This window comes from Oncorhynchus kisutch, linkage group LG26 (genome assembly GCF_002021735.2).
Source record: "Oncorhynchus kisutch isolate 150728-3 linkage group LG26, Okis_V2, whole genome shotgun sequence".
Lineage (NCBI taxonomy): Eukaryota > Metazoa > Chordata > Actinopteri > Salmoniformes > Salmonidae > Oncorhynchus > Oncorhynchus kisutch.
The window spans coordinates 23016270-23030610 of NC_034199.2; the positions used below are offsets into that span (position 1 = coordinate 23016270).

Consider the following 14341-nt stretch of genomic DNA (forward strand, 5'->3'; position numbering starts at 1 on the left):
GATTCATGGCAGAGTTCTTTAACACAGAGAAAGAGAGAGGTAGGAAGAAGGTTAGAGATAGGGAAGAAGAGAGGGAAAAGGTGGGAAGAGGGAGAGCTGCAGGGGGATAATGGAGGTGAAAAGTAAGAGGGCAAGGATAGAATAAGAGGACAGAATGAGTAAGAGAGAGAAAGAGTGTAGAGAATACACCACCCATCACTCCAAACACAAAAAGAACGAGACACAGCGATTCAGCAGTAAAGTTATGACGATCATTTATTAATACAGTGGTCACTGATGGTTACAATATCAACAACTGAACACACTGTATTGGCATGCAGGGGTGTCATGCACCCCAAAAACCAGAGTGGGCACAAATGACATAAGGATGGCTGGGAGGGGTGGTCTGGAGTGATGGGAAGATGGATCATTTTGCATTTTTCAACCACCTGAAAACAGCTTTTTCCTGCAATCTAGAGCCATAATCATTTTGTCAAAAATATTTGTATTTTTCAAAATATCTAAGCAAACCTCTTGAGCTGTCTGTATAATCATGACTGGTGTCTTTTTGTTTTAAATAACAAATGTTATTCTCTGCATCTCTGCAAAAATCTGAGTAAAAGATGGAAAGGAATGTGAGTCTTATTCAGTACATTTAGTAATTGCTTGCTTTTCTAAAATCTACCAGCCTTTTCAGCATGCATGCCAACTAAGATAGTTAGACAAGCTAGCTACTCTAACTTGATTGATAGCCTGAAACGACTTCTTGGTAGCTAGTTATGAGGTTGGGAACTTATCTGGGCTAGGTAAAGCCAACAACAAACAACAACAAAATGTTTTACCAAAAAATTGATACATCTTTTTTTAAACAGGATATGCATGATGCCTCTGTTGGGATGCTATAATAGCTGGTGCTGAGTTGTTTAAAAAGGTTGGCTACAAAAACAATGTTTTAGCTTTTCGTTAACGCTGCAACTTTGGATTGCAATATTTATTGACTGGTCACTTTTACACATTTGTTTTGTTAGTTTGGTAGGATTTAGTGGTCTACTTAATAACAGTAAACTGGCTTTCTACTCTGCTGGAGGTGGAGAAACTGGGGACCCAACCTGTTCACGGGATTTCACATAATCCATCCATTTTAGGGAAGGAAATGAATTTCAATACACTGGGAGTTCTTGGTAGCATTTTGTTTAAAGGTTCAGCTACCGGTTGTTTACCTGGTATATGGAATGGTGCTCTAATTTAGTATCAACGAAACAAATAAATTATTCATAGGTATTATTGTATAATTACCATTTTACCATGCAATTTCTATGTACATACCAGTAATCCCTTCCATAAAAAGATTTCATGCAAAATAGTTGAGATTTTAATAACCAAGTATTGTAAATCTGAGTCATTAGTGAAAACAGCATACATGGGAGACCCAGAACCAGGGCTGAGATCCCTTGTATAGACGGGTTGGTTGTTTAGCAACAAAACCGAACCATGTACAACTAATGGGGCAAAACATACAGGGTTGGCTTGGATTGTTGATAACAGGTAAACTATATTTCGTCTCCAATGTTTACCGAATAAATGAAATTGCACAATGAGCACTCAAATACATTGTTACAGTTGTTGGTTAGCTAGCTAGCTCGCAAATCTTTGCCATAATAGCATAGATTTGACGTGGCATAAGTCAAAACACCTCACAACAAGACAAGTACAAGAGCAAACGAGCCACTTACGATTCCCCACACGTCAGTTTTGCTAGCTATCTGGCCATCCAGAAGCATAACAACACACAGCTTCTGCCCCTTTGAACCACACGCAATGTTTTCATGACGTTGTCAGCGAACCCGTCTATAGCACAGAGGTCCCAGCTGCCTCTGTCATGACTCTAAGACATGGACATACATACATACACAACACCATAAGAGGCCCCGGTCGGAGCGTTGAAATCATGTCATTGACCTGAGCCGTACATCTATATGAGCATTGACTGTATCTCAAATGATACCCTATTCCCGGTTGAACACTTATGTCGGGATTCCACCTCTACTCTTTCTCACTCACTCACACACAAACGTGCACAAAGATGCACAATCGTAAGGCAGACATACAAAAAATGAAATGTCAACAATACATAAATTAAGCTAAATGTAAACATAGGTCTATATCTCAAAATGTGGCACAAAAACATATAACATCAATAAATAATACTATTTATCAGAATCAGACAAAACTAAAACACACAAATATTACAAGAACATACAAATAAATCCAAACAGCACAGTGTTCCAGACCAAATTCGGCACACACACATCATGATGTGTTATTATAATAAATGATAAATAACCAAGGAGCGCGTAAGACAGAGGAGGTAAGTGGGAGGAGCTATAGGAATGGAATAAATGGAACGTATCAAACATATGAAACCACGTTTAACTCCACTCCAGCCATTACAATGAGCCAGTCCTCCTATAGCTTCTCCCACCAGCCAGAGTAAGCCACATTTACACATCCACAGACCAAATCAATTGCACAGTTCATTGTTATCTAATGCCATAGATATGGACACAATAGTCAGATATCATCCATGTAGCAGCAAAAAAGCAAAGATGCAAATGAAAGGCTAAAGTTAGCTCTAAATGCTCTCTCAATGTTTCATCAACATATCTTCTCTAAATGTCTGAAGTTTAGGTATTTACAGTGATTAGGAACATCATGAAAATACAGTGTATGTCGGCTACTGTATATATTTATGTGGGTTAATAATGTAATGTCTATTCAAATATGTGCATCGCTTTGGAGATGCTAGGGCCTATATGGAGCATGCCAGACCACAAGGGGGAACTGTGAGAGGACAGGGAGACACAGGGGTCAAAGACTGCTAAGGAGAAGGATGACGTTGCCCCTTAGCACTAATGCAGGGTCAGATATTCATTCATTATCTTAATGGTTAAAGTTAGCATCAAGGGTGGGGTGAGCTGATCCTAGACCTGTGCCTCAGGGAAACTTCTCCACAGTGTCAGAGACTACTAAGCTCATATGAAGTAGGAGGACGTTGCCCCTAGATGCTGGTCCAAGGTCAATCTTGTGTTGGGGAGGGTAAGCTGATCGTAGATCAGTGCTTACTTGCAACTTTTACCAGCAGAGTCATTCAGTGGAGGAGTTTAAGGTACTGAGAGAAGCTCATGGCACAGTAGCATTAAGGAATGGTGTTTCTTTACAATAAGTTACAATAATGAGAGAGGGGGGGGAGAAAGTAAGAGAGAGAGAGGGGGAGAGGGGAGAGAGGGGAGAGAAAGTGAGAGAGAGCGAGAGAGAGGGGGAGAGAGAGAGAGCGAGAGAGAGGGGGAGAGAGAGAGAGAGAGAGGGGGGGGAGAGGGGAGAGAATGTGAGAAAGAGAGAGGGTGGAGAGAAAGTGAGAGAGAGAGGGGGGGAGGGGAGAGAACGAGAGAGAGAGAGAGAGAGGAGAGGGGAGAGGGGGGGGGGGAGAAAGCGAGGAGCGGGGGAGGGGAGGGGGGAGAGAAAGTGAGAGAGAGAGGGGGGGAGAGAAAGTGAGAGAGAGGGGGGGGGGGGGGAGAGAACGTGAGAGAGAGGGGGGGGAGAGAGAACGTGAGAGAGAGAGAGAGAGAGCGAGAGAGGGAGGGAGAGGGGGGGGAGAAAGCGAGAGAGGGGGGAGGGGGGTTAGTGATGCAATGTGCTAGTGTTGTGGGGATCTTCTGTCCCAGTCTACCAAGATGCTGTTCACCCTCTCCTCTTCATCTCCCTAAAAAAAAAAACATAGGCTCTTAGATGTGTTTATAGTGTGTGTGTGTATAGTGTGTGCGTGTGTGTGTAAGTGAGAGAATAGTCACTAACCTGCTCTCCCAGCTACACCATCTCATACTGATTAGCTGTAATGATCTTGGACAGACAACATGCCAGCAACATGCCAATCAACTGAGAAGGAGAGAGAGAGAACTTTAGATCAGTGTTTTTCAACATACCCCCAGCAGTACACATTTGTATTGTCCGGGGCTACAATAAAATGTGTACTGTTGGGGTACTGGAGGGTTGGAGTTGGGAAACACTGCTTTAGATTATAGTAGACCTTAAAAACAGCACTCATAACAACACACAAGTGCATTCTCTCTATCTCACCTGTGAGAAGGCGATGCCAAAAGTCACTCCTGCAATGATGGCCATGTTGATCTCGAGGAAGGAGGTGACCAGTTCATAACAGCCCTGAAACACAGGGGACGGGTTAGTGTATAACACAGTGGATGGGTTACAGACACACAGACACACACACAGACACACACACACCTGCTGGTTGATTTTGGTGTGGTTTATGGTGGTGTTGCGGAGGTCCTGTGGGCTGCAGTCAGAGGAGTTGGAGCAGCAGCTCAGGGGAAAGCCGTTAGCAGGGTAGTACACACTGCCCAACCAGCTGGTGTAGTTGTACACCCCACAGCAACGCAGCTGGAGATAGACACACAGACAGAGATGTGATTGAATTGTGTGTTGTTGTTAGAATAGTAGTTTTGTTGTTGTTGTGACTCACGCTGCTTTGGACGTTGTCCACAACCAGGCTCTTCTCATCCTCAGCATCATAGTTCAACACCGCGTCAGTATACGTCCTCAGGAAGGTTCCCTTTATCTGTGGACACACACGCACAAACACGCGGGCACACACACACACACACATACACACGTGATGTGACGTATTTCTATTTTCAGGTAAGCGGCTGAGATGGGGCCAGATGAATTGTGGGTAATGTATTACAAATAGAGAAACTGACCTCATGACGAAAAACAAAGCCAGAGATCCCAGCCACCAACTCAGCTAGGAACACCAGGGACAAGAACATTGCATACTGTAGAGAGAGATGGGTAGAGAGTGGGGAATCCACACACACACACACACACACACACACACACACACACACACACACACACACACACACACACACACACACACACACACACACACACACACACACACACACACACACAAAAACATTTTGTCCATTAAAATAAAATAAAATAGATCTAAAATACAGTGTAGACATGGTTAATGTTGTAAATTACTATTGTAGCTGGAAACAACAACCATCACTCCTGTGGTCCAATGGCGCATTGTGTTAGCTAATCCAAGTTTATAATTTAAAAGGCTAATTGATCATTAGAAAACCCTTTTGCAATTATGTTAGCGCAGCTGTAAACTGTTGTCCTGATTAAAGAAGCAATAAAACTGGCCTTCTTTAGACTAGTTGAGTATCTGGAGCATCAGCATTTGTGGGTTCGATTACAGGCTCAAAATGGCCAAAAACAATGAACTTTCTTCGAAAACTCGTAAGTCTATTCTTGTTCTGAGAAATGAAGGCTATTCCATGCGAGTAATTGCCAAGAAACTGAAGATCTCGTACAACGCTGTGCACTACTCTCTTCACAGAACAGCGCAAACTAGCTCTAGTGGGAGGCCCCGGTGCACAACTGAGCAAGAGGACAAGTACATTAGAGTGTCTAGTTTGAGAAACAGATGCCTAACAAGTTCTCAACTGGCAGTTTCATTAAATAGTACCCGCAAAACACCCGTCTCAACGTTCCAACAGTGAAGAGGCGACTCCGGGATGCTGGCCTTCTAGGCAGATTTGCAAAGAAAAACCCATTTCTCAGACTGGCCAATAAAAAGAAAAGATTAAGACAAAAGAACACAGACACTGGACAGAGGAACTCTGCTTAGAAGGCCAGCATCCCGGAGTCACCTCTTCACTGTTGACGTTGAGACTGGTGTTTTGCAGGTACTAGTTAATGAAGCTGCCAGTTGAGGACTCCAGATACTCAACTAGTCTAAAGAAGGCCAGTTTTATTGCTTCTTTAATCAGAACAACAGTTTTCAGCTGTGCTAACAATTGCAAAAGGGTTTTCTAATGATCAATTAGCTTTTTAAAATGATAAACTTGGATTAGCTAACACAACATGCCATTAGAACACCGGATGGTTGCTGATAATGGGCCTCTGTACGCATATGTAGATATTCCATTAAAAAATCTGCCGTTTCCAGCTAAAATAGTAATTTACAACATTAATAATGTCTACACTGTATTTCTGAACTGTATCACTGTATCACTGTATTTCTGAACAAATTGATGTTATTTTAATGGACAGAAAATGTGATTTTCTTTCAAAAACAAGGACATATCTAAGTGACCCTTAACTTTTGAATGGTAGTGTAGATAATTATCATTGTGTTTCTCCAACTGCTCTGGGTTAATCAGTATCAAAACAATGCTTCACAACCCCAGCTGCAGATTCCCAGCTCCAGTGTGTGTGTCTGTCTGCATGCTCCTCCCTCTCCCCTCACCAGTTTGAGCATCCATGGGCTCCCCCTGCAGGTGGCGAAGCATCCGAACAGGCCGAAGACGATGATGACAGTCCCAGTGCCGATGAGGACGTATGGAGCATTGGTGGTGTTCTCAGCTATCAGAGAGATATAAGGGCCCAGCATAAACTTCCCCCATACTCCCACTGCCAAGAGGATCGCTCCTGTGATCTGAAGACCAGAAAGAAAGAGAGAAACAGAGTGGGAAAGGAGATGAGTGAAAGGGGAGAGGACAGAGAGAGGTTGGGTAGTAAAGGGGAAATATATGAGCGAAGGGTGATGACGATGGGTGGAAAGAGGTGAGAGAGCAGATGGAGGAGACAGAGGAGGAGAGGGGAGAAGATGCCAGACAGATGTTGACATCCAGAGGTACACTATTCAGCCAGCAGAGTGCAGTGCTGCTACTGATGGTGCTACTGATCGTGCTTAGACCAAAGACTAGAGAACACCCCCCATGGCTCAACAATGCATAGCCACCCACCCTCTGCCTCTCCACAGTATGGGACAATGAAGTTTCCCCTGGACACAGATCTAAGATAATATTTTTTGAGTGTAATTGATAGCAGGTTTAAATGTAGTGATAAACTGGCTGGTTTGAGTCCTGAATGCTGATTGGCTGACAGCGGTGGTATATCAGACCATGTGTATGACAAAACATTTATTTTTACTGCTCTAATTACGTTGTTAACCAGTTTATAATAGCAATAAGGCACCTTGGGGGTTTGTGGTATATGGCCAATATACCACGGCTAAAGGCGCGTTGCATCGTGCCTAAGAACAGCCCTTATATGTTGGCCATATACCACAAGCCTTCGGGTCTTATTGCTTAATTATACCATGGAATACTCCTTTCTGATTGGTTTGAAGGGCATTCTAAAGCGTGCATTATTTCCCTACAACACGGTAGAATTCAATGGCTATGGTTATTTTTTAACATGTTTTGTTTGAGCTGCTTTTGAAAGCAAAAGTCAAATTGAAAACAGTATGGGTATTGTTGAATTCGATTTTCATAATAGCAAGCTAGGACTCATGGTTCGGTTAGCTAAACTAGCAAGTCTGTTTGGTTACCAAGGCAACTACTGTGGCTATCTAGTAAACTTCATTCCTACTGGCAAATGAACACATTTCTAGTTGCAAATGTGTTAAATTATAGCCATGGTATAAAAGGGATAATCAACTCGGGGCTCTATGCGTTCTCTGGAAAATAATACAACTCGGTGGAAGGTGTGTTTCACTCCGCTAATGCGTTGTAGAACACACCTTCCACACGTCGTTCATTATTTTACACAGAACGCATAGCCCCTTGTTATTTATCCCTTACATAAGAGATAACTAGATCAACCTTTCAGCTTGTCCTCTCTGACCAAGGAGCAAATAGCAGTTGTTTCTAGGTGTCATAACAGAGGGGAGTGCAGAGAAAGAGAGAGAGACAGAGAGAGGGAAGGAATGGGGGGAGGTTTTTCTGTGGAACACACATACACACACGCACACACACACAAAGAGGGAGCGAATCAAAAGGACCCTTTGATCCAGAGCGAGCCGCTTCCTCCTGTGGCACTGCTCTTAGCATTTCTAATGAAGGCCACTCATAAAGGAGTGTGTTGTGTGGGCCAGCTAAATGCCCGTGTCCCAGCTGGGGGGCAGCTGCTTTTTGGGACGGGGTACAGAAGGGGTGCCGATCTGTTAATGCCACCGAACTAGCAAAGCCTGTTGCCAACTCATCATCAGCCCCCTTACCCCCCACCACGAGGTCCCTCTCTCCTGCCGGCTGTCATACTGCCACATAGCAGGCCTGCACACACATCCACATAAGCAGAACCACACAGGCACACAAACAATGTGACATATAGTTTTACTGGCAGGTGTCAGGCCCAATTGTGGTCTAAATGTATTATCATTACCTGAATGAGGTGCAGTGCTCGACTGTAGCAAACGTCTGCACATCATAGGACTAGTTATCAAGGCCTTGATTAGTTGCATCAGGTTTGTTAGTGCTGGGCTGGGACAAACATGTGCACCCGTTTGGGATGGAAAAACACTAGGAGAGGTGTCAAGGACAGGGACCGTTTGGCTGGCAGGGCCAGAGTTAAACTGTATCCATGGTAACAGACATCCATCTCTGAGGTGCTTCAGTATCCAAGCAGAACTCAGCCAAAACATACAAAAAAGCTCCCTCTCCTCCTCTCTTTGTTTTCTAACCTTGTATGAACAACAGGTGGCAAACCCCCTCCCTCTCCATAAGTCTAAATGTACTAACTGCCCTCGAAACCTGGACTGTTCTTCACAAATGAAAAGACTGAGGCACTACAATCCCTTAAAAACCACAAAATGATAAAACCTTACTTTTTATCAAAGCACCACCACAGACCACCACAGACCACCACAGACCACCACAGACCTAAATCAATAAAATGTCCCTATTATCTCTGAATATGTTTATTTCTCAACCATTCATAAGTAATGACACCAACACAGACCAAAGGGCTCATTTTAGTAATGAGTGGAAACACAAACACTGCATTAATGATTCAAGCTCAGAAACCCCTCTGTACTGTATAGCTGGTACTACATAATGTACACAGTATAATGGCAATGCTCCTACATTTATCACTGTTGGAAGTCTTGCGGTTTCAATGTGCGTAGCGAACTTAGCAGAGAATCAATTATGCTCCACCTCGTGGCCTGTGTGAGCTTGTACTTAATGACCATTCAGGATAGACAGGACTAGCTGCCATCATTATAAGAATACTGCCTTGATAATGGTTTATTCTACTGTTCTATTATCGCTGATATTCATCTTATTTAACAAGAATCGCTTGCAGATTTCTATAAACATAAAACAAAAAGTAGTTATCAGGTAGGCTAACTATCATGTAAATACCGTTTACCAAGGGATTCAAGAAAATGTGTGGGTTTTTTTCAGAATCTTTTGGGACTTTGTGAGAAATGATAATATCTTAATCACAAGTTATAAGTGGGTGCACACACATAAGATAAGTGCACAAGCCAATTTCCCACACTAATAGTCACATGTTCATGCCAGCTGTTCTGCGGTGAGGTGACAACAGGGGGTCATATGTATGCCCTTGTCCAATGGCCCTGAGAGGTGAGTTCTGCGTGTTAAGGAGTGTGTTATTGCCATTTTGTTATGTTTTCTTTGTCGTTGTACCAGTATATTTATCCCTATACTGATTGATCAATGTCTATCAATCTTATCTATCTTGTCTTTGTATTATACAAATCCTTTCATCTATGTTTTTTATTTATTATTTAAGTCAGTTAAGAACAAATTCTTATTTACAATGACGGCCTACACCGGCCAAACCTGGACGACGCTGGGCCAATTGTGTGCCGCCCTATGGGACTCCCAATCACAGCTGGTTGCGATACAGCCTAGATTCAAACCAGGGTGTCTGTAGTGACGCCTCTAGAACTGAGACGCAGTGCCTTAGACTGTTGCGCCACTCGGGAGCCCCTATTACATTGATAGTCAGGCCAGAAGATAGACTAGACAGTGTGTTTGTCTGCATGCAATACAGCTGATGTCATCTGTTGAAAACAGAACCCAGGCTAGGGCTGGAGGAAGTGATGATGTTGTTGTTGTGATGCAATCGACCATTGTAGAGGTTGCCCTTAGTCCTAGATCTAGGATCGGATGACTCTAACAATCTGAACCATTAGGGTTATGAAGAAAACTTTGGACCCTGTATCACAGGTAACGAGGCAACATCTAACTAATAAATTCCAATGCAATCTGGGAGATTACTCAGAACCCAGCAGCCATGACAACATGAATGACCCCTTTCCCCCCAGTCCCCAAAAGAGAAAATATGGCCCACTTGGTTAAAACTGGTTGAATCAACGTTGTTTCCATGGCATTTCAAAAACAACAAAAAATCAAATGTGATGGCCTTGAATCAACGTGGAAAACTGATTGGATTTGCAAAAACCCATCAACCTAAGGGAATTTCACTTTTTTCACCCAACTTTTAATGTAATTCCAATGACATGGTGACATTTTTTGTTGATTTCACGCATAATTCACATTAGTTGAACACTCAACCAAATGTAAATCTAAAACTAGACATTGAAATCAGAGGAGGTTGGTGGGAGGAGCTATAGGAGGACAGGCTCATTGTAATGGCTGGAATGGAATGGTATCAAACCACCTGTTTGACTACGTTCCATTTATTCCATTCCAGCCATTACAGTGAGCCTGTCCTCATATAGCTCCTCCCACCAGTCTCCTCGGGGAGTGGGGGAGGTCTATTTTTTACATTAAAACATGCCAGTGTCTCACATACCCCAAGTCTGCCAACTGCACTACTGGAGACCACAGCGTGTGAACTAGAGTCTGAAGCACTCGCCGGAAGACATTAGCTGTCATGACAAGCTGACGACAGTGAAACTCAGGAACCAAACTATCTGAAGAATTTCAAACCACCACCAACACCCACCCCTCTGACCTCAGCCCATTCCAAGGTGTAGACACCCACCCCTCTGACCTCAGCCTAGTCCAAGGTGTAGACACCCACCCCTCTGGCCTCAGCCCATTCCAAGATGTAGACACCCACCCCTCTGACCTCAGCCCATTCCAAGATGTAGACACCCACCCCTCTGACCTCAGCCCATTTCAGCCCATTCCAAGGTGTAGACACCCACCCCTCTGACCTCAGCCCATTTCAGCCCATTCCAAGGTGTAGACACCCACCCCTCTGATCTCAGCCCATTTCAGCCCATTCCAAGGTGTAGACACCCACCCCTCTGACCTCAGCCTATTTCAGCCCATTCCAAGGTGGAGACACCTTGGACCTACCCATATCTATTTAGTTTACATATATTTTAAAGGCTATTTATACATATTTTCTGTTTTATAAAACCAGTATAAACTGTATTTATTATTATATGACAATATTTTGCAGTGACAGTATTTCTATTACACCATTTTTTAATATCACATGAATTACTTTAATTTTCCAGCATAAGTAAAAGCAAGAAATGCATTACCTCAACTCTGGACCTCAATGGGTAAGAGTTGAATACCCCTGACCTATGCCTATACGGACATTCTTTCCAATTAGACTGGTTTGGATTTATCCCTGACCAAAATGGCTGCCATTATCACATCATTCTGGATCTTTCAAGGTTTATGACATAGAGATCCTATTAAATTAATAGAGGGGCTATGATCAAAACAAACAACTTAACAGGATGCAGACAAATCATTTCAAATGGGCTGTAGGCTATGTTTACAAAGTCAGGTGCACATCCATGTCGGGGCTATATAGTGCCACATATCCAGTATGGTTAGTCTAAATCAATGACAAAACATTGTATGCTGGTATAATGACCAATGACGAGAGCATATGCATACTGTAGCCTTGGCATTGACGGGGTGACTTCCATGTTAGCTACGCACCAAATGATGGACCAGACAGAAACCGTTACATGAGTGGCTGCTGATTTGCCTGCATCAACAGCCTCGACTGATAACCTCTGCCTATCTCTGTCACCACAGAGAAGCTGCTGCGCTCTATAATTCGACGCATATGCCATGCATATGTATTGCGGTCATACTGACAACTTCGAAATAGAGAGCAACATTTCGCGAGCTGGAGTCGGTGACAATGTGCGCAATAAGCCTACAGCTGGGTTGGACAGCCGAGGATGTCGCATTTCGCCAAGCGTGTGGTTGTAAACATTACCCGATAAGTCATCGTCACAAAAGGCACAGCTGGAACACATTTATAGCATTACATTTACGGTAGCAAGACGTCCTATAAAGACGAACGTCCACCCTCGAATGAATCATCTATATAGAAAAATAAAGGTAGGCTACCCCGTTCGTCATAGAGGGCATGCATTTATTTTCTATACGAGTAGACCGCACATGTCTGCATCTACAACGACAACTATCTCCCCAATGCTTACATTGGGGAATGGATAAACCTAGGGTAACGTTAACTTACCCAAAATACGAAGGAGTAAACGATGAGGAGGGTTTTGAGAAAGGTTATCACTGGTTTGGTCTCCATTATGCCCAATGCCATACCACAGTCAACTGAAAAGGAGGTTTCTGCAAACCTTGCGCTACCATGACTCTCCGCTGGAGGACATTCACAGCGCAGCCGCCAAAATTGCCCCATTAACCACTGATACAGGGTCAGATATTCTTTCTCCGGAATAGTAGGTATCATTCGCTTTGACAAGTGTTATCTGTTCGTAGATCTGATCTGTGGAGCAAATAACCCGAGAAATAACACAGCTCCATTACACCCACTTGGCGTGCGTTTCCAAGGCCAGTATTAGCAGTCCGGATTGCGTTCATTACGATAGAACGGTGTTCAACGTTTATTTTTTTGTTGTTGCATACAAGCAGTTTTACTATGACTTATGGTCGGACTAATCAAGTGTCAGGCCCTGGGAAATAACATTTTAAAGGACCCCCTCCCCTATTGGCGTCAGAAATAACATTTTAAAGGACCCCCTATTGGCGTCAGAAATAACATTTTAAAGGACCCCCTATTGGCGTCAGAAATAACATTTTAAAGGACCCCCTATTGGCGTCAGAAATAACATTTTAAATGACCCCCTATTGGCGTCAGAAATAACATTTTAAAGGACCCCCTATTGGCGTCAGAAATAACATTTTAAAGCAAATGTTCTGCAATTCTAAGCATTTTGCCTTAGGGCAGAGATACCATTTAGCATTTTTCAGGCTTAAATTACCATGCTTTTAAATTCAAACAAAACTTTCGGGGAATAAAATAAGAATGTAGTTATATCCCCCCCAAGGCCCATCTTGCGCAGCTAAAAAGGTTAAGAACATACATTGTGGACATAAAAAGGTTAAGAACATACATTGTGGACATAAAAAGGTTAAGAACATACATTTTATTGCACCATGTAAATATTATTCCATTGATCCCTTGTCCAAAGTTCCTTTAATCTGTTGTTGCTACGTAGCAATAATTTTTTATTTTTTACCTTTATTTTACTAGGCAAGTCAGTTAAGAACAAATTCTTATTTTCAATGACGGCCTAGGAACAGTGGGTTAACTGCCTGTTCAAGGGCAGAACGACAGATTTTGTACCTTGTCAGCTCGGGGATTTGAACTTGCAACCTTTCGGTTACTAGTCCAATGCTCTAACCACTAGGCTACACTGCCGCTCTCTATGACGAACGGGGTAGCCTACCACTAGGCTACACTGCAGCCCCAGTTGTAAAAAAAAAAAAAGAAGGCTGCGGACCCCCTGCAGTACATCGGACCCTTCTTTGGGAACCCCTGGCCTAACCTACTCTGTCTAGTTGTAGAAGAAGTGGTAGGGAGTCAGATCTGGGAGTCATATGCCACCCTGTGGTCAATGCAGTACACAAGCACAAGGAAACGACTATGCATCAATGCCTGGAAGGCTATTGAACACCAGAAATAGTTATGAATAATTCGTTTGGCTGTGTGTGCTTGCACGTGAATTCAACATTTTGACAGGCATTTTGATATTAAAAAGTCAATGTATAGATTATTCCTATCATGCAACACGGTAGACAGTCGGATGGTGATATAATGTAGTAAAACTAAATTAATCGCTTTTTCGCCACTTTGTCCTAAGCGTCATTAAATCCTAGTCGATATGATGCGTTACCGGGAGCCAAAGTGGTAACGTTAGCTAACCTGTCAGCAGAAAATGCTGGCACTGGAGTCACTACCACTCCCACTGATGTGTATGACTCATTCATACCGGACAATGGAGACACCGTTATTAAGAGGGCGGGGCGCGTTTCAGCCATTGCACTCCGGCTATGATGATCCCTGCACTGTTGAAATATCGATTGCAACATTTCTGGTAGCTCTGCCCTGATCTTGCTGTCTAAAAGTACTTGTATGTAATTAGTCTGTTGCTGGTGGTCCAAGTAGTGATTTTGTGATCTGTTGAGTTTCGTGTTGAGAAATAGATTTGTTAGCATTTACCTTTAGGTTACTTTAGCTTTGCTTCTTCATCGGA

At 43.1% G+C, this 14341-nt stretch overlaps 1 protein-coding gene across 1 annotated transcript; it reads right to left on the minus strand.

Moving 5' to 3' along the window:
• Positions 1 to 229: 229 nt before the first annotated feature.
• On the minus strand, positions 230 to 12438 carry LOC109871027 (tetraspanin-7). Its single transcript, XM_020461787.2, has 8 exons — positions 12307 to 12438; positions 6320 to 6508; positions 4755 to 4829; positions 4517 to 4612; positions 4279 to 4434; positions 4114 to 4197; positions 3832 to 3912; positions 230 to 3739 (listed from the first exon to the last, which is right to left on the minus strand). The coding sequence occupies exons 1-7, from the start codon at positions 12385 to 12387 to the stop codon at positions 3844 to 3846; spliced, it is 750 nt and encodes a 249-aa protein (XP_020317376.1). The 5' UTR covers positions 12388 to 12438; the 3' UTR covers positions 230 to 3739; positions 3832 to 3843.
• Positions 12439 to 14341: the final 1903 nt, after the last annotated feature.